We start from the raw sequence: 20,080 nt of genomic DNA, 5'->3' as shown, positions 1-20,080 counted from the left end.
TTTCCTTCCAGGCCTAAGTTTTCTTTAGACCAAATGGTCAGGTAGATTACTAAAATCCATCTGCTAGAGTATAGCTGATTACTGTGTCATTTTTTCTTTGTGTGTGATTTAGTAGATTTACAGAAAGATCTTTTGCATTTCAGACACCCTGGTAATTCAGAAATTCCAATTCCAACTCACTTCTTCATTGTGCTGACTAGTTGTAAAAATACTTCTGAAACTCCTTTGGAGTGTGAAGAGTCTTTAGATACCTTGCCTTTCATTGTACCTCACAGAGAAGACAACAGTGAAAGCTGCACAGTACGTAATCTGTTCAGTTCCCGTATACAACTGAAGCCAGACCCAAGCTTGTTTTGCTTGGATATCAGTGATTAAACTGTGTTTTATCATGTCAGCATTCTTGAGAGGGAAGACAATATTTTTATAAGCAGAATTATTTTGAAATGTGTATATATGCTTAAATGTGAAAACAGAAGTTCCCTGTTCAAAAAGCAACATATATAGCTAGAGGGACCAAGTCAGAGTGTGCTGAGAGAATCAGTGTGATACATGCATGAATTTCTGTAGCACAAATATCCAGTCTTTACAGCTGAGAATGGTGAAGGGTTTCTAGGAGAAGATGTGTCATCCACAAAGAAATGTAGTGGTAGGCCACATGTCTACTCAAAAGAAGATGACAAATATTCCCAAAGAATATCAGTTACTTCTAGTTCAAATAACTTCACATTGTGTGATGGGAATACAGATAGCTACACTCCATATAAACCAGAACAGAGCATGGAAAGTGTGCTCACCTGTGCTACAGAGAACAATTACACAAGTCACTGCCCAAGTCAAGTACAGCTCTCAGCAGTAGTTTTATAACTACCAGAGATGGTGGATAGATGTTGCACTTGACCTGGCATTCCTCACCGTCACCAGCTGCTGCTGGTGTAGTTGCAAGTTCTGTGTACTTGAGAAAGTAACAGCAAGTACTAGCAATTTAGGCAAACTTGTAACTATTTAGAATCTAATGCTCTCTACTATTTGTTTTTTTAGATGTTTGCCACCAGTTACAGCTGTCTGTCTTTTGTTTTTCTGTCTTTGTAAAACATTAAAATACCTTTTGCTGATTGATTAAATGTATGTCACAGGAAAAAAAAAATTGTAAAAAAACTTTTCTTTTTCTCTTCTGTCTCAAAAGGATGGCAAGTCTGAGTCCATGTGGGTTGAAGAGAGAATGAAGTTTCATACAGCCCGGGTCAGAGATATAGAATTACTTACTGGACTCAGCTTCTATCAAGATAGAAAACAGCCAGTATCTGAGATTTTACAGTTAAAAACATATTTACCAACTTTTGAAACAGTCTGATTTTTCCTGTGGAATGATGTTGTCTATTTCAAAACTGATTTATAAATAGACTGTTTTAATTAATGCAAACTTTTTTTTTTAAATAAGCTGGAACATTTATTGAGAACTCTTGACCAAAATGCCAGTAGGGAGAAGAGTGGGTATCTCATTTGTATCTCAGGGACTCCTGATGGACTATGTACAATACAGGATGACAGCTCCTGTCATTCCCACTTGAATGTGGTAGAACCATGTCCATTATTAAATGCTACTGGCATTTGAACATGATAGTTTGAGACACTGAGGAGAATATCTTTTATATGCACTGGAGAGGGAGAAGTTTATAAATCATGTGTTATGATCAATATTCTGCTTTAAAAATAGAGGTAATTGGCAAATATCTTACAGTTCTAGGAAATAATTACATTCTCAGTGACTGATGTATCTGGTTTCCTGTGAAACAGGAATTACATTTTAAGCTTTGGGTTTCTTAAAATAATGCAGCAATATATTGAGGTTAGCAGTAAGACTGATTCATGAACCTTCCCGAGCATGGGATAGACTTCTAGCTGAACAAGCTGTTCTGTTAGCTAGGAAGTATTAGGATTTTGCTGTCCTCTAGTGGCTCCAGAACTGAATGAGAAGTTGATGGACATTTTGCCTATATGTGCATCATCAGAATGAGTAGGAATATGATGCATCAAATCATCTGGAAAATAATAAGAAATTAATTCAGGAAAATCTCTGAGCTCCCAGAAATAATTATCTTCAAATTAAACTTAGATTTGATTAAGAGATTTTGCTTTCTTGAAGGAAAGATGCCTTTTTAGATTTGGTGCATGATTTTGTCATTTGTAGTTTTGATATCCCATTTTTGTCAAGAAAAGATATTTTTGCATTAAGATTGTTGCCATAGTTAGAATGATAGGATGACCTTCTGTAGTGGCAAAGGTTTTACTCCTTATCACTGCAGTAAATGCCCAGAGGCTATTCAGTTGTCCATTGGCAGCAAATGATCCTAGCTGTGTTTTTAGCTGTTCCTTTAGCACTATATCATCCAAATTCCAGCTTACATAAGTTACCTGTCTTGAATGCAGACACTGCCAGATGCAAATCCAGAAAAGCATGTAATGAGCTTTCTGGGAAGCTGTCAGGCCACACAACAGCTGCTAGAGGCACTCAGGTGTGTAGGAACTCCCTTCTTTTCCAGTACACATACTATCACCTTTGCAATTCACCCACTCTCTCTAAAGCTGATGAGCCAAGATTGGCTCTGTTATGTTTAGAGTTTGGCATAGTCAATTACACATTTATATTTTGCTCATTTAAAAAAAGAAAATATATCACGCACAAGTATGTTAGGATAATGAAGAGCCTGTGTCTGAGCACTAAGCCAGTATATCTATCTTAGAGCTTAGTCAGGGAATCTTGTTTGGATTCAAAGCCCGCTGATGTCAACGGAAGTTTTTCTATTAATGTCAATTTGAGTGAGCTGAGGTCCTGGGACCATTTTCTCTTTTTAACCAAAAGTATTTTTCTTGGTCTTCTGTTACAAGCATGATTTTTTTTTTTTCTGAAGTAGTTTCACTGTGCAAAATTTAAATGTTTTGTAGCCCTCACATTATGACATGACTGTGACAGCATTATTCAGTGTAACTGCTTTGTGCCATTGGCTTTGACTAATAAAAACATTAGGAGATGTATACTGTTCATGACACTTTCTGTACCAAGTTCTGCTGGCTAGTTAAGTACCAGTGCTGATATATGGCGCTCTATTTCACTTTTTTTTTTTTTGGTTTGGTTTAATCCCTCTTCTGTAAATTGGTTATAACTTTTCCTCTAACTGGAATGGTGAAGTTAGATTCACTAATGGGAGAGGAAACTAGGAGGAAAGATGATCAGAAACCATGATGAATTGCTCCCCAAAGTAGAAGTGGTGAATTACTCTACCAGCTTCCTTTTGTCACAAATAAGAGTGATCAGTAAAGGTAATGTTTGCTAAGCCTGACTGTGGAGAAATAACTACATTGTCTGACCTTCTGATAGAAGATGGAGCTTGGGAGAGGGAAACAGGAACATATGTAATAGTGTGAGTAATACTGCTGTTAAAGCATGGTTGGGACAAAGTAGTAGGAAATTGGTCATCTCGAACCCTTTCAAACTGAAATGGTTCCTGACCATCATGCCTGATTTCACTCAAGAGATTGTGAGGAGCTGCACACATACATCTCATTTATCAAGGTTGTTTTTGATTTTTCAGATTGATATAGAATAAAAATCTAATGCAAGAGACTCACACTAATATACCAATGAATCAGTAAAGTGGGAGGAGAGGTTTGCAAAATGTTTGTTGTTTGTGTTCAGTACATGATCCCAGCTCTAATAAAAAGACCATTAACATCTTCAGAGAAGCGAAGCAAAGCAATATTTCAATTAAAAGGCATAGGTACCCCAGCTTTTATGTAAAGATGGAACAGGATAAGTTTTAGGGAGCAGACGACTGCTGGTTTGACCTACGGAAGATTTCAGAATAGAGGATGGCTAACATGGTCATCAAGACAGGGTAGCATTCCAGAGGGTATGGGATGAAGCCTTGCCAGAAAATGACAAGTCAACTTGACAAGGAAGAGATCTGTTCTCATTAATCTTGGTGTATATAGTCTTGCCTCTTTTATCTTTTCACCTTTGCTTTTTAGAAACATTTGTAATTGTGTTGTCTATTTTTAGTGTTGTTAATAAATGTGGGGGGGGGCATTCCCCATAACCTGATTTGTGTGAACTAAGATTTTAAGGTAACTGGGTGACAACAAGGCATATCTCACTCAAAGGTAGGATTAGCATTTCATCTAGTGCATCTTAGAAATGCTAGTTTCCTAGCACGCTCCCTAAAATTTCTAGGAGAGAAGTCTGTCCCAATTGCAGGTATAAAGGCCAGATGGAAATATGAGGAGCAGAAGAATTGAATATATGCTTGCTGGTGCTAGTAATGGCATCCAGTGACTGATCTTACCCCAGGATGGGTAATATTGGGCTGTGTTTTTGAAGCCTGAGAGACCCCCAAGGAACATGCTAGAGCCACCATCAAACTGATAGTTCTGTAGCAAACCTACAGCTTTATCTACCTGGATACAGTACCAGCTGAAATAAAAAATTATTTTGTATCTGAGCTCTATTGAATATTCTTAGTAGGTGAAACTGGAAGGTGTTGTAGCAGCACTGTGTCATGACATAACTGTCAGCATTATTCAATGTAACAACTTCTTAACATTATCTGTTGTATGGTCTGGCCTCTTACAGGCAAAAAAGACAGTGGAGAGGCAGTCCACAGGCCATCGGTCTGGATGTGCCTAGCAATGTTGTGTGTCACCAGGCATTCTCAAGTAAGGCACCAGGAGATGCTGTAGGTGGCAATTGGTGCTATGCCTGTATAAACAGGTGCTGAGCTGTCTAGATAAGTAGCAACAGTGGTCTAGAGACCAATCTTGGGGCAAAAGCCAATGGAGACCTTTCCCTGGATAGCTTAAGGCAGGCAAGTGCTTGGTCAGAAAACTATTGCCATTGTGCCATTTAAAATTTTGAATTGTAGAGATACTAAAAAATCAGAAAAATAGTCATGGAAAAACGTTTTGGAATGACTTGTACATCACTCCTTATGCCTGAAGGATACAGACAAACCCTTTGGGTACACTGAGTTTGCAGTGACTCAGAACACAGCAGGCAAAGGAGTGATCAGAGATTTAGGAAAACACAACCGATGAGTAAAGACAAACAAAACTCTGTGTGTGTTTAGTCTAAGGAAAGGAAAGCTGAGGGAATTTGTACTGGGAGCCTCTGCAGAGGTAAAAGGTTGTTCCAGAGTGGACCTAGTCTTTTGACCACTGTGGGACTCAAAATGAATTACATTCATTAGTATGTCTATGCTCAGGCAGTCTAACATCTGCCTAACTCCCTGTTACCTAGTGACTGACTATAGACCCTCAAATATGACTTAAATAAAGACTTAAAATAGAAGGCAGGACCCTGAACTCTGGTCTTTAAACCTTAGTTTCTCAATGCTCCTGTCTGATAAAATGGAGATAACAATGAGAGTTGCATGTCTGTTGTAAATAGGTTTTGAAGCACTCTGGCCATTCCCATCTCTGCTGCCACTGCAGCTATGCTGGTGCAGATGTCTTTGTACCCATGCAGCAAACCCAATACAGGAACAGTGCCAGGTGAGGAATAACCCAGAGAGAGAGAAAAAAAAAAAGATCTAATGTATTTTTGGCTAGTATCTATTTTCTGCCTGGGTTCATTGCGTGGCCTCAGCATAACGGAGGAGTGTGCAGTGGTAGCAGTGAGCCGAGGGAGGGTGGATGGGATAGCGGAGGCTAGTTAAGTTGATGCTGCTACTGAATGAGGAGCTCCTCAAGCCAGGCCTTCAGACACAGATCCCCAAAGAGGTTTCATTGCCTAAATCTCACCTGGCAATCTGACCCTCGCACCCCAGTGAAAACATTTCTTCTATCTGCAGAGGACTCATGCATGGTGTTCAATAGCTATGAGCTGAGAAACACATTTAACAGTCAGGAGTTAACAATATGCTGAATAAAATACTCATTAACTGAGCACTGTTTATTTGTGCAAAGAATGAGGCATATTGTAAAAGAATAATCTGTGATAATGTCATTAAGGACAATACCAGAGTGATTACTTAATTACTGCCAAATTAGGGTCACATTCTAGCACCTCCCTCTGTTTGTGGATGTAATTTTGCAACCTTAAAAATGCTCCAATAGTTTATCTGTCTGGGGGGAAAGGTTGTGTGAAAGTAATATCTTGTAGTGTAGCTTTTCCAGTCAGTTTCTGCAGGTGATATGTCTAACCAGAAAGAAGCAAAAAATTGTTTTCCTTATGTATGTATAGTTTGCCAAATTAACTAGCTCTGACTTTGTGAATGTAAATGTATTTCTGCTAACAGATGCTAAATTTATGCCTCCTTAAACAGCAACTGGTTGCAGCCATGCTCCCTCTAGAATTCTTAATGTAATTTTGATCTAGGAGCTCCCTTGAACCTTTTATAGATCTGTAAGTTACAGTGTGGCAGGAATAACTATATCATGACAAGATGAATGATCTTTAATAAAGAACTCAATACAATATTCAGAAATGTGAGTTTTTAATATCAGTCAGTCTTCTTTCTTCAGAAGAGGTTGTTTCAGGACAGGCCTATATGAAATCTTTGCCAACGAACTCAGTGTAATAAATTTCTCTTTGGCTTGTTCAGCCACTAAATAAGACTTGTATTAGTTATTCCTTTCATCCCACACTGCCACAAACAGCTTTTTAAAGCTTAAAAAATGAAAGCTTTCCTCTCTGTAATGTGGGAGGACCAGAAAGTCTCTCTGCTTTGAAATGGTTTAGCATCGGTGCCTTTAGTCTGCTTTAAGTGTATTGTTTGTTTCATATGCAAAGGAATAATTTCAACAAGAGAGACTCCCCCAAGAATGTACTATAGAGTTAGGGCACTTGCCTACATAGTCAGAGATCTGAATTCAAGGGTTTGCTCCAAATCAGGTTCCATTATGTTTTAAAAAGAAAATGAAGCAGTATCTAAACCCCTGTATTTGAAAAAGGACTTTCTGGCAGTTGTGTTCTCAACACATCTATATATGCTAAAAACACTGTGTCCATCCCAATACATAACAGTCCTGAAAACTGCCATTTGGTAATAACACCTGCCAGAGGCTGCCCTGTCTCATCCAGTGAGTTGGTGGCCTGAGATTCTGACTTTCTTTAGTCTGAGATTTGAAAGGCAAAATTATCCCTTTCAATGCAAGGTTATAAACTAGGCTTGGCAAGTTGGGAGGCACTACCTCTCTGCTGCATGGGAGGGCACCCACATTTCCAGGAAAATGAGATTTGTGGGGCCAGAAGGCAAAAAGGAATATAAAAGAAAGCCTAAATCTGTAGCTCTGTGGTTAGGACTCTCAGCCGGGAGAGAAGGATCTGATTTCTGACCTCTCTTCTTCCAAGACCTGCAGCAAAACTCAAGCCTGTTTTTGCAGAGGCATCTTGGCCAGGCCCAAAGCACCACAGCTGAGTCAATGCTTGGGGGTCACAGCACTGCGAAGGAGAGTGCTCATATGATGGGATAACAGGGGAGCTGCTGTAATACTCTGTGCTCACACTAATGCTCCACTAATGAGGTTAGGAAACCACCCCGTGGCTCACAGCATGGGCTATACTAAGCTCTTTTACCACTTTTACCCTTCAGAAGTGTTCTGGGGCAGAGCTAGCATTAGCCCAGGCACTCGTTAAAACAGAAGTTCCCAAATATTTTTGTTTGGGTGCCAGCATTGCCAGCGGCGGCAGCAGCAACACCTCCTGCTTACATTCATAGACCCTGTGGCAATGTCCATCTGTCTGGGAAGTGTTGGAGTACCACTCTGAGGTAGCTTGTGTTTCATGAGTGGTATGTCTACTGTAGTTCTGGAACCTCTATATTACAGGAAACCAGTCCAGGTTTGGCATCCTGTGACTCAGACTCCCTCAGAAAAGAGTCAGAGTCCCTCACTGAACAGCCGTGAGTCACCACAGCAGCCCAGAACCTCAGGAAAGGCTGCCATGGAGACCGTGGACAAACTTGCAGTAATTATGGAAGCCTGGCAACAGATTTTAAAGGATGCCATTGCAAATTATCCTATACCTCCACAGCCACAACATGTTAAATTTGTGTTGCCCTTTATTGCATGTTTCGTCCTTTTTAGTTTCTCTGTTTGAATAAAACTAATACAGTAGGATGGAAAACTTTGAGTCACCCCAAAGCTGATCAGAAGACAGTGGAAGCACCCTTTTATCTTATCCATAACACACTCATGACTGCTTGGAAGTCAGTCTGGATGGTATAAGGCTCCAGTTTCTCAGCATCACAGTAAAACAATACTTCAGCACCAGCCTATGTCTGGGGCTTGAAAGATAAATTTTCCACACCTCTTCCTATCTCTCCATGCTGGAGGCCTTACTTCTGCTATCCTACATCTGTACTGAAGCTTTGAATTTCCTGATTGTAGAAAGTGTGTTGCTTGAGGATGATAAATTTGCTTTTAAATCTTACACCTGCATGGCTGCATAGGTTGGCACAGCGCATCACTAAATTTTACTCATACTCTCTGTAACATTTATACTCTGTGCTGTAACAAGTTGAAAACTGTAACTAGCTTCTCCGCACTGAAGAAAGAAATTACGTACACTTGGGTCCACTCTTTAAAATAAATTGTTTAGAGAAGGGCAAAGTTTAATTATCACTTACAGATGCATTTGACTTTGAACAAATACTGACTGCAGTTGCATTTGGTGTTACCTGGCCCTCTTCTGTTTTGATCTGATCTAACTGGCCAAAGAGTTGCTTTGCTCAGTGTACATGGTCTAAGGGAATATGGTCTCAGGACAGTAGAAATCCAGGCAAGCCATCTAGGAAAGAATAGGCTTTCCTGAGGTTTTTATGAAATGCTTCACATTCTTGTAATTAGTTAACACTGCTACTACAGTTTTTAGAGATGAGAGCACTGGGAGACTGAATTACTGAGGTCCAAAGAATCCATAAAACTCTTGCAGCACATGGTTATGCTAGACAGACTGAGGAAGGGTGGGTTTTTTTTTCATACATGTTACTGTATATCCTGTGTATCAGTCATAACAATGGAACCAGTTACACTTCAGATTTTCTTTCCTTGCCCAAATGAACTCAAATCAGATGAAAGTGGGTTGCTTAATCATACTGCTGGCTTGAACAGGGCAGGATGTAATATGACTCTGTATCAATTGTTTAATGACTGGGAGGAATAGTTGTTCTTGGGATATCTTACAGAAATGGATGTCAGCCTGGAGTTTAGGACACAGCTGTCCTAGCTTTCTAAAAAAAAAAGCACCCTTGCTCCCATATACCACATTGTAGCCCAAATAGTTTCATTCAGTCTGGAGGATGGTGTTATGACACCAAATACTCATGGCTGCAGAGGAAATTCACCTAACATTTGGGGTAATAAAGACCATATTTTGATCATGTCAGCAAAACTAGCTACAGATCTCAGGTCTCAGAGGACAGGATTTGAACTGATATGCTATTTACAGGGAGGAAGGAGGAGTTTTTGCTGGATAGGGCACTCCTCGGTAAGTGTACAAGGCAAAGCACATGAACTTGGGAAGATAAAAAACACCTTCAGGAGGAAGGCAGCAATTCATAGAGATACCCACTAGCTGATTCCAAATTTCTGTTAAGCATTTCTGTTGAAGTGACTTACAGACTCCATAGCCTTGTCACCTGAGAGCTGAGACAACTGTAGCTTTGGGGAAACAGTTGGTGACAGTCATATAGATTCAAAACCTGACTGATGAAAGTTATATTCAACACATGTAGCTCTCTGAACACAGAAAATGCAGAGATTCCTGGGACATCTAGAATGAATCCTTTGCAAAGCAATGATAATTTGCCAAACAAAGCAAGTCAGCCAGGCCAAAATGAAGTTTATGGAAGATGGATACTTTTGGCATCTAAGACATGATGAATCCAAAGTACTGCAAGTGCAAAAACCTAAAAGAATAAGTCATGTGGAGCTTACCATCAGAGTCCACAAAAATCACAGAGCTGTACACATTTCAACAAACCACCCAGCTAGCCAGCAGAAAAACATGGCAAGGTACTGCAGCACTTGATAAGAGCTTGTAAAAACTACTGATTCTGCACTAATGAAGAGCTATCTGTCCTTAGGGCAAAGGTGCTCATCTCTGGACCAGTCAAGCCACTTGCTGCAGCTGCTGCACTGCCTCATTGCAGGTACCAGGCCATGGTGCTGCCATAAGCACAGAGAGGCTGGAGGAGAAGCTCTTGGGGGCAGGGCAGCCCAGGGAGGAAGAGCGGGGAGGAAGGAGGGGAACAAGGCAGCACCAAACGCTGTGCAGCAGCAGCCCCATTCTGTGCCTAACACCTACGCTCTCATTTCTGATTTTCCAGCTGCCTCGGGGAAGGCACTGGCCTTGGGAGTCTACCAGAAATCCCCTTCTGCAACATCCCTGGTCGCATTAAGTACTGCCTGCATGTTACAGTCATGAGGGGTTTACACAGTGATATCCATTGCCCCAAATCACTTACAGTTATGGTAAGGAGTAGCATCTCATTACAGAAGAAAGAAACATTACTTCAGTCCCTAAGAAATACACTGCCTCTTCCTCCAGTACTGCCACTGTCATCCCTGGGAGCAGGACAGGTGACTCCCAGGGAAGAGCCAGTTTCTTCTGATGAAAATTGTCTCTTGTTCTCCCACAAGCCCTCTTTGCCTTACTTCAGTAATTGGAAGGGTGCAGCAGGACTGTCAGCCCAGGGGAGAGATAACTCTGAGGAGCCACATCCTGGTGCTGCAGGACAGCACAAGGGCAGAGCCACCTCTCTGCCCTTTCTTTGCAAAATGAACATCTACCCAGATGTCTTCCCTCCCAACAGGCAGTGTAGGCAGCCACCAAAAATCTCATGTGACAGCTTGCATGGCCTGTTTCTGGGCTTTCCAGTCCATGGGGGCTGGATTAACTGCTTTCTGGGCTGGACATTCCCTGACAGCACTCACAGGTTTCCCCAGAATCAGGCTGCCCCAATTCCAGCCCTAGGAGCTAGTTGCAGGAGTGCCTGAGGCTCTTCTGTCTCAGAGCTCAAGGTGGTGATGCCAGTTACATGCTCTAGGTGAAGTGCCAATGAAGTGGGTACCACTCAGTACAAGCTTGGTCAGTAAATCCAAGGAGGACAAACTTCTTGTGCATTGTGACCTTTTGGCATCATTCTGGATGCACAGTCATGGTTCCTCCAAGCAACTGCAGGCAGGTACTCGCCATCTGATACTGTTGCAGGTGTTCCACCACCTGGGGCCAGACTCCGTCTCTGACCCCCACAAGACCTGAGCTCCTTTCTAAGCTCTGCCACCACTTCCAAGCTCAGCCCTGGCTGTGATATCCCAACACCCAAGATATCTTAAACTAAATGGCTCCTGTAAAGAAACCAATCTGCCTTTACTCACACTGCTCAATAGCCCTATAGCACAGGAGGAGTCAGCGCTTTTATACTGGGAGTTCAGGAGCTGTTGCTGACCTACCTGAGTAAATTTGTCACAGTCCAGTTTGACTCAGATTAATTTCTCTGCAGATAATGAGAGTAGGATTTAGATGGCTGAAAAGTAGGCAATACATTGCCACAGGTCTCAAAAGAATGCTGGATTTTTAAGCTGTAGGGAGTCAGTCTCGTGACTATATGAGTTAGACTAACTAGATGGCTAGAGTCTAAACCTGTGTAAATCTTGGATTTATACATCAAATGGAGGCTAAGAAAATGGAAGGGTATCTGAGTAAGGCTTGGCTGATTAAAATATTCCCTTTTTAGAGGTGTTCATAAGGCCAAAACCACTGATATTAGCATTAACAATAAAATAGGGAAATAGAATCTGTAAGAGCAAAACTCAAAGCTTACAGTAAAGAATTTTATTTTATTTTCACACTGAAGGAAGATATTAATGGTATGTGTATGTGAGAGAAAAGACACAGATATTTGTGCTGGATTCTCAAACCAGCACCTTGAGAGCACTACTTGTGCACAGGTAGTTACTGGATATAACTCTTGACAGAGACTGAGAAATTGAAGAAGTTGGTGTGTCATCATTAGGGTGGCAAGCACAAAACTGGGCTGTCTACAGGCTTTCCCAAGAAGGAGCCTGGCACAAGGAGAGGGAATAATTTTTGACCAACTGACCCATGCCCGACACAGTGGTACTGATATCTGAAGGCCTCTGGGTTCTCTGCCAGGTTCGAGCTTCTCCGAGACTTACTGAGCATTTCCAGCTAGGTTAGTTAAGAGACTGGTTGTAAAGGTCTGAAATTCTGTAAACAACACTTGTTAAAAGTTGTTTGGCTTGGAAAGGTGATGTGAGAAATCCTGTCTCCAAAAAACCTCTTTTCTCATGGAGAAGGCCAGGGGAAAGAATGCTGCGAAGGGACAGGGTAATGAAAGCAAATCTCGTGTTGATTCTCTGGCTCTGTGTGATTACAAAGAACAACCAGTCTATTACTACTACTATTTAAAGGTGTTATTCAAACAAGTTGTTAAAAATCTTCATGAGTGTTTGTTTACAAAGGAACTATATGGTACCCTCTGAGACTAATATAAACATCCATCATATGCCTACTGCTGCTTTGACTCTCATTAACGTGCATAGCTGCGCTCCAGGCTCTGCTCTACTCCGCAGCCGAGGGGCCAGCTGTGGTAGAGAGGATCGGGAGAACGATGCACAGCAGCCCTCTTGCCCGTTTGTATGTTCAAATCCATTTTACGGAAATGGCTCTGAAATAATGAGTAATGAGAACTTTTTTGTAGTAGGTTTGGGTTAGACCCAGAGCATTGAACTCAAAATCCCATTCACCAGACCAAACCTACACAAAATGGACGCGACTCATTGTCTATGCATGTTGAAGAGGTCAGGAGGAAAGTAAGTTTTCCTTTCAACACTTTACACAAAAGCTTATTGGGACATAATTAGTCAGCTGGAAAAAGAGGTGCAATTACAGAAGGTAACTTTATTGGAATGCCAACAGACCCACAATGTGTGAACTTGTACTGCCTAAGGAGTGGGAGCAAGCCCTGTTTATCCTAAAACTTGGACCTCAGAGGGCTAATTAGTTTAGGAGGCATGCAGGATAAAAAATAAGGCATTTAAAACCTTCATTACTGCCCGTAGTAAATAAACCTCTCTTCTCTTTCAGATGATTTTTCTAAATACCTGCTACCGACAGTTATTGTGAATTGTTCGTCCAGGCCAGGCGCTGTTGCAGGGGAAGTAGGAGGAGGCCTGGGGAGGGTCTGAGCGGGGCTCCCCCTATGCTGCCTGCTGCTGGAGTAGGAGAGAAAAGGGATTAGTGTGATCTTATTTTCTGTGACCTGTAACTGGTTCCAGAGGATGTTTACCTGCTTGCCTGGGTTCTTCATTTTGTTTTCTGCATCTTTAATGTCAATGATAATGATGCGCAGAGCGTATAAACATACATACAAGCAATGCTTGGCATTCTGATGCATCGGGGTAGCTCACATGAGAAAATAAGCAATGTTTCTGATATTCCAGATGTTCTGCTTGACAAAACAGCCTGACCTGTCATCGTGGAGAGGCGCAGTGGGCCTGGCCCGCCTGCTCCGCTGCTGCCGCTGCTGCCGCTGCGGCCACTGCCACCGCCGCCTCAAGTGCTAGCAAGCTTCAACGCTAGAGTGTGCTCGTACCTCCCACACCAGCAGCATCGCACAACAGAAATGATATGCAGAACTTCACGGCCCCAGCAAAGAGCACACACTCATAAAATTAAAAAATACAAATAAAAAAAGCAGGCTGAATTTGTCCTCCTCCCTGGTTGGGAGAAGCGGCCAGCTGAAATACAGCCCTCCAGAGGACAATTCTTAATTTTCTCCTTCAAGGCCTGGTTGTTTCTGTGGAATCCTACTAGCCCACAGAGTGTCCCGGTGGGGATATACAGAGGACAAATTCAAGGACTGGTTTAATGAAACTAATTATTTGGAGTGATCTAGCACAGAATTATTAATTGATCATGATTAATTTAAGATAATTATCTGATAAAAATATTTCATAATTAATAATTATCAATTGTTTAATAATAGCTATTATTATTTGAATAATAATAATAGTTATATTTTTATACACTATTATGAGAAGTACTTGTTACCTCTTGCAATCAGCCTTCAGCATACAGCACAAGGAGATTTTATCAGAAAGCGTCAAGGTTGTTCACTTGGCCCTGATTTTGTTGAGAGGGCCATCATATCTGTCTGCATGCAGTTACTAACAAATATGCAGTTAATCATTTCCGAGCTGTTTTGTGATAAGGTCTGTGGAAAACGCTGTGCAAAAGCCAAAGAAAACATTGCACAGAAAGTCTCTAATTTGGTTTTTGACTGTGTGAAATTAAGGTACTCTTAAGGATAGAAGGGTTTCTGCTTATAGGAAGTCTATTAATTCTTCATACAGAAAGTGAGTTTTCACTCAGAGAATCATTGCAGCCTAAAGGCTGGCTGTACTCCAGAGCTTGCAATGTTCATTAAACACTTACAGAGGTCAGAAAAGCCAGAACTAAAAATCCCAGTTGAATGCAAACAAACACAGTTTTCCCAAGTGGAAGATCAGCATACTCAAATTTGGAGAGTGGAATATTATATAAGATGGCACATTTGTATTATAAAGGATGACTACATGATCCGAAAAGCTGCAAAGGTGGGAGGGAAAAGGGTTAGACCTTACTGGACATCCTCACATGAGAATTATCCTGTGTTGACAAGATTTAAGGGTCTGGTCCTGTAGCCCTGACTTAAGGACGGTTACCTTGCCAATTCTCCTCTAACAGCTTTTTGTCAGGTAGCTAATAAAATGCCTGTAGCCTTTCTCCAGTGTCACTTATTACCACTCATGAGCAAGAGTGCTGAGCATCTAACACACAGCAAGCAATACAAAAGTTGCCTTCCCTCGCAGTGCTGACCGCAGGAGACTTCTCATCAATATTAGCAATGCTGGGAGGTTTGCAACGAGATTCCCATTCAGGATTGCTGGCTGCAGCATGCTCTGATCTATGCGGTACTGTCAAATGCAGCTACTTTTCAGCGGAGAGTATGGAGCTGTGGCTGAAAGGGGCAAAGGAAGGAAAGAAACATTTCGATTCCATGTTGCTTTTTCAAAAATGATGGAATAACATGCAGATGAAAAACCTCATCTGGGCAGATGTCCCCAGCTGGGCCTTTACAGCTGCAAAGCTGATGGGAAAACCCAGCAAGAGTCACTTGTGGCAGTTCCCAAGGTAAGGTGAGCTGGCATGCTCCTCTAACTCCTGTCACATAAGATCTGAGAAGCTTGATCACATTAATAATCTCAGACTTTTTGACCTCAGAACAAGCCTAGAATTTGAAGAATATGTATGGGTGGAAAGGGTCAAATGTGACTTTTTGTATATTTCCATTGCTCTGCATATTAGCTCTCTTGCATATATGGTGTTCTTGAGAATTAAGTCAGAACAAATATTCTTTTCCACAGAGATCAATGAACTCTAACACTGATTTTCCTTAGTGTGACAGAAAGTGGAAATTCATGAAAATAAGTATTTCATGGCAAGATCCATGTAGTGTTACTCCCTGGCTTTATAGGCTGCAGTGGTTGTTGGTTACTGTCATGACTTTTCCTGCTGCTTTTCATCAAAGATGTATTTCTCTCTTTGTTGTTGATTTGCAGATAAGAGTGTGTAGAGTTTGCGCACTGTTATCTCTTTGCACAGTATTATCTCTTTGTCTTGCTCTTGTTGGCTGCAAAACTGAACCCCAGAGGGATGGTCATCTATGCAGGTGATGTGTCCTCTATCATTTTCGCCACTCCTCTCTCCCCGCTAGGCTCTCCCCTGGGGCCAGCACTGCCCGACAGCAGAGAGGATGGTGCAGCCGTTGGCTGGGCAATACTGAATCTTGGGTCAGCAAAGGGCACTGCACATGTGGTGTAACCAAAGCGTGAGGTCAGGGCAAAGTAAATTCCTCCAGAGCATGGTGTTGTGCCAAATCACAAAGCCCATGGTCAGATCTCTCACTGAATGTTGTCTTTGGTTGAGAATAAAGACTTTTTTTAAGTGCGTAATTTAAGAAATAGAGTGTAAATAGCACCATAGCATACTACAGTATATTAAGAATATATCTAATACCTTCCTAGATATTACATTGTCTAAAGCTTAAACAGTGTATCAGTATTTCAGATTTGTTTTGAATTCTGGTCCACCACATTCATTTCACAGCTACACTGGCTTATCACTTCCCTAGTAAGTTATAACATTAGCTATACACAGAACATTTTCTTATGTAACTCCCCCCATCCGTGCTTGCCCAGTGAATGCCATGGATGCCAGCCTGTGGCCTCCTGGCAGCCCTCCCAGGCGCACGGCCCTCTGTGGCTCCCCTACCTTGTTTCAGGACTTTGGACCACAGCTGGTCTAAACCTGTACAACTGCACTTGAATCAAATAGCTAGGTTGACTTAAGTCCACTGAAAAGCAGATCCTTAGCATTTAGACCAGGAGCAGGAAAACTAATTTAGTAGCTGCTGAAAGCTGTAAAGTCCCTGTTTTTAATAGGATGTATTTCATACAACATACTTCTTTTGGATGGTGCATTTCTTTCAGTGACACAGTTAATTTGGCCAAGGAGTGACCGGAGCCCCACCGGATTGTATTTACACCACAGGACGTGTTAGGAACATCTTGGTCCTACCAGCAGGGCTGTAAAATGCTTTGTCCCTAACAGCATAAACACTGTGGCTACCACCATTAGGACTGGATTTACTTAATATTAAGCAAGCGTAAATACTCCTGCATTTGGCACTGTCCCAATAACGGGTAGGAGTTGAGGGATGCTGTCATAATAAACAGTCAAAATATGTTTCCTGGGGGACTTTTCAGAATCTCTCTGAATTTGCTGCTCTGGGGGCATAGGCTTGGACTGGGGAGAGCAGCCGAAATGCCTGGGGCCAGCAGTAATGTTTGGTCTTTGATAGGGGAGCAACACTCAGTCATCCTGCGGAGAGGCGACCTTAGTCATGTTTCTAAACTCTGTTCAAACTTTAAATGTGTTGAAGGCTTTAGTACAGTTTGGGAACAGGTTCTTTGAAGAAATTCCTGGTATTTCCTGGTTCCAGTGAGGCTGAAAAACACTGTGAGAATGTGGTGGTTTTGGGTATGTCTATTTATGGGCATGAATCAAAGGAACTGCAGGGAGGAAAAAAAGTGGAAAATTAGAGGAAAAATAAGTTAACTGAGCTACTTCCTCTCTCAGATTCTTCTTGGTTTTTTGGGCAAAGCCTTACACTGGTATTTCATCCCAACTTCTCCTTGCTAACTACTTCCATATGTAGGCATAGTGTAACATCAGTTACAGCCACATTTAAGCACTGTTTTTAAAGAACTTAGGTTTTTGGTGGTAGGATGCAAAGTCAGAATGGTTGAATCATTATATGTTTAGGTAAGAATATTACAGTTTCTTCATACTTTTAATGTCCTTTTAACAGTGTAGCAGTGAGGAGTGCTCTCTTCAAGTGCAATGTCTGAAAAAGCTATGCTACATGGAAAAATATAAATGATCTACTTAGTGTGTGCTATTTCTAGTGATGTATCCAAGAGTCAATTTTCTCAGCTGAGTCCCTGTCTTTGTGAGACAAATAACTGGATACTGTTCAAAGACTTATTTGTTCCAGTGTGGTTACAGATCATTAAAAGTGGCTCATTCTTGAAGAGTTTCTTAACTAGTGTCTTTTGGATGTTTCTTAGCTCTGAGGAATCTGACAAATTTCCATCTGGAGAGTAGAGCCTGTTTTATATGAAAGGGCCATAATCCATGTCTGTTGTTCACATCTGTACCGTGTTAGAAAACTAAGCTGCAAATCCATGCAAATGTATTATGGTAGAAAATTCTGAAATACGACAGCTTAGAGTTATTTCACAAATTATTTGATGCTGTGGTCTCCAGCCACCTAGAATTCCTGTTTAATGATTAACTGAGTATCATTTATTAAATGAGTGTCAAGTATACAGTGGTGCTCTGCCTACTGTATTATTAGTATTGTTTTAGATCCATTTTAAGGAGATAGGCATTTGAATGAATATGCTTTCATATATGAACAAAGTGTTTAAAAAGTACAGTAGCAAACCCACATGACAGAATTTTCTGAGGATGTAAACTCAAACTTCCAAAAGCAAACTTCCCCAAAAAGGCATTTTGGAAGCAATGTGAGCCTATGCCCTCTCCTGTGAAAGTGATTTGGGCCTTCTGAAGTAAGTTTTTATTCTGTCATCTATCTTTATCTTAGGCATGAAGAATAATATCAGGAAACATCTTTATGGTTGAAAGATCCACATTTTATGCATCGTTTAAGATGCCACACATGCCACATAAAGTATCCTTTTTCCTAGAATGTCTTTGAAAGTCTTACAGACAGTATGATACATTCTTACATTTCTATTTAACCTTACAAAAAGTATTTACATTTCTTTGCCTTCAGAGGTAAAACCTTCAGAGGTCTGATGTCCTGTGAAGTGGTGTAAAATGCGTACTTCTGCCAGAAAACCGCATACGTTCTTGGAAAAGAGGGCTGCAAATCGTTATGTTGCAGTGATATCTGAAATTTATGATCCCTGATATGCTCACGGTAGAACAACAACTTGCCAAACAGATTTGCATATGCAATGTACTTCCTTATTTTAATTCACAGTGGTAAGAGCAAACTACCATTAAAATAAGCTGATAGCAAGCTGCTTAAGTCTCTTCTTTTCCAGTCTGTGAAACAGTGCGAAAATTTGTCTCACAGCAGGCAAAGCAGCTGCATCATTGCATTATCAGGCAGAGGAGCAGGCTGTGGCCCTACACTGTTTTGGGGAACCCCTCCGTGGCCATCCTTAATCACAGCTGGCCCTCCCTGAACTGCAGTGCTGCTGCTTCCCTGTGGCTCTGTGGCCTCGTACGCCAGGCACGGCCAGTGGGCACTGTAGTGCCGTGCACCTTGGATGTGTGAGATATAGCCCACACCACAGGGCACTGGGAGCAAAAGCTGCACGAGTCTCACGAGCAGCTCAGGAGCCTCAAGAGGTTGATGTTACAAGAAATGGCCGTTCATTATAATACCTGATACCAATGTGGATAAATTTAAAAGAAAGCAGTGCAGCATTTTTAGTCAATAGGCTTGAATAGCATTATAAACACCCCATCCCTCAGGCCATCCCTCAACCTGCCAACTGTATTGTGCATCTTTCTGTTCTTCTGACTGTGAGACCTTTTGTAGTGGTGGCTATGAATGAGGTCCATGTACGTCCTGTCCTTGCTGAAACTAGAAATGACAGTTCTCTTATTATTTGGGGGTGGAGCCACAGGAGAGGTCCTTGTGGTTGTACAAGTGTTTGAAGTGTTTCCAGAGTGAACTGAATGTCTGCATCATATTCATAACCTGCAAAAAAAAAAAAAAAAAAAAAAAAAAAAAAAAAAAAAGAGCGAGAGAAAAAACCCTGGAGAGTCTTACGCAGTGTTAGAGCCAGAGGCTACCCAAAACTATTTCATATGGGACACAGAAAGCCAGGTCCTCATGCCAGGAGAATTCTTCATATTTTTGAGAGGAAGGGGAAATGCTTCTATGGCCCTGTCCACAGTCTGGTGAGGCCACTGAAAAGACTACTGACTTCGCATTAGTTTAGGGCTCTGTTGTCTGTCTTAAGTCAAAGCTGGTGTTACACTGATCTGCTGCTACTGCTAGCTGAAATCAATGGGATTGGAAGGTGCTCAGGAAGGATGGACATTTTCATAAGCTAAAACTCTTTTATCACCAGGAAATTCTGGATTGAGCTTGTTTGCCTGAAAAGGATTCTTGTTGGAGATTATGTGTTTTTCCTGAAAACAAGAACTTACACTTTTAGTGCTAAAGTTAACTTTAAATTCAAAGAACTCCCTAGTCTTAATAGAGGGGCAAAGAAAGTCTGTTATTAATGCAGGACCTAGCACAGGACTGAAGTTTCCCTTTTAACTCTAGAGGATGGGAGAAAGTGACTCATAACCATCCTTATACTGTTTTTCATATTTGAGAAGAGTGTTTGGACCATTATCAAAATGCGCAGCTCTTACAACGCCTTTCATCTGCGGGCCACACAAGTGGGTCTGCAAGAGTTTGAATCA

The 20,080-nt window shown here is 41.4% G+C and overlaps 1 protein-coding gene across 3 annotated transcripts in view; it reads left to right on the top strand.

The window, feature by feature from the left end:
* Positions 1 to 3,033, top strand: part of ENPP1 (ectonucleotide pyrophosphatase/phosphodiesterase 1) — a 60,477-nt gene extending 57,444 nt beyond the window's left edge. For 2 of the 3 annotated variants that reach the window (XM_067293708.1, XM_067293707.1), the window contains exons 24-25: positions 144 to 300; positions 1,184 to 3,033. In XM_067293708.1, coding sequence (XP_067149809.1) covers positions 144 to 300; positions 1,184 to 1,351 — 325 coding nt within the window. In that variant the 3' untranslated portion in view covers positions 1,352 to 3,033. Of the gene's footprint in view, positions 1 to 143; positions 301 to 1,183 lie in introns of those variants that run through there. The other variant, XM_067293709.1, reaches the window with a different exon arrangement.
* The last annotated feature ends 17,047 nt before the right edge of the window (positions 3,034 to 20,080 follow it).

Source organism: Apteryx mantelli, chromosome 3, assembly GCF_036417845.1.
Source record: "Apteryx mantelli isolate bAptMan1 chromosome 3, bAptMan1.hap1, whole genome shotgun sequence".
Lineage (NCBI taxonomy): Eukaryota > Metazoa > Chordata > Aves > Apterygiformes > Apterygidae > Apteryx > Apteryx mantelli.
The sequence above is the reverse complement of the archived record's forward strand: the minus strand, read 5'-3'. Positions and strand labels throughout refer to the sequence as shown.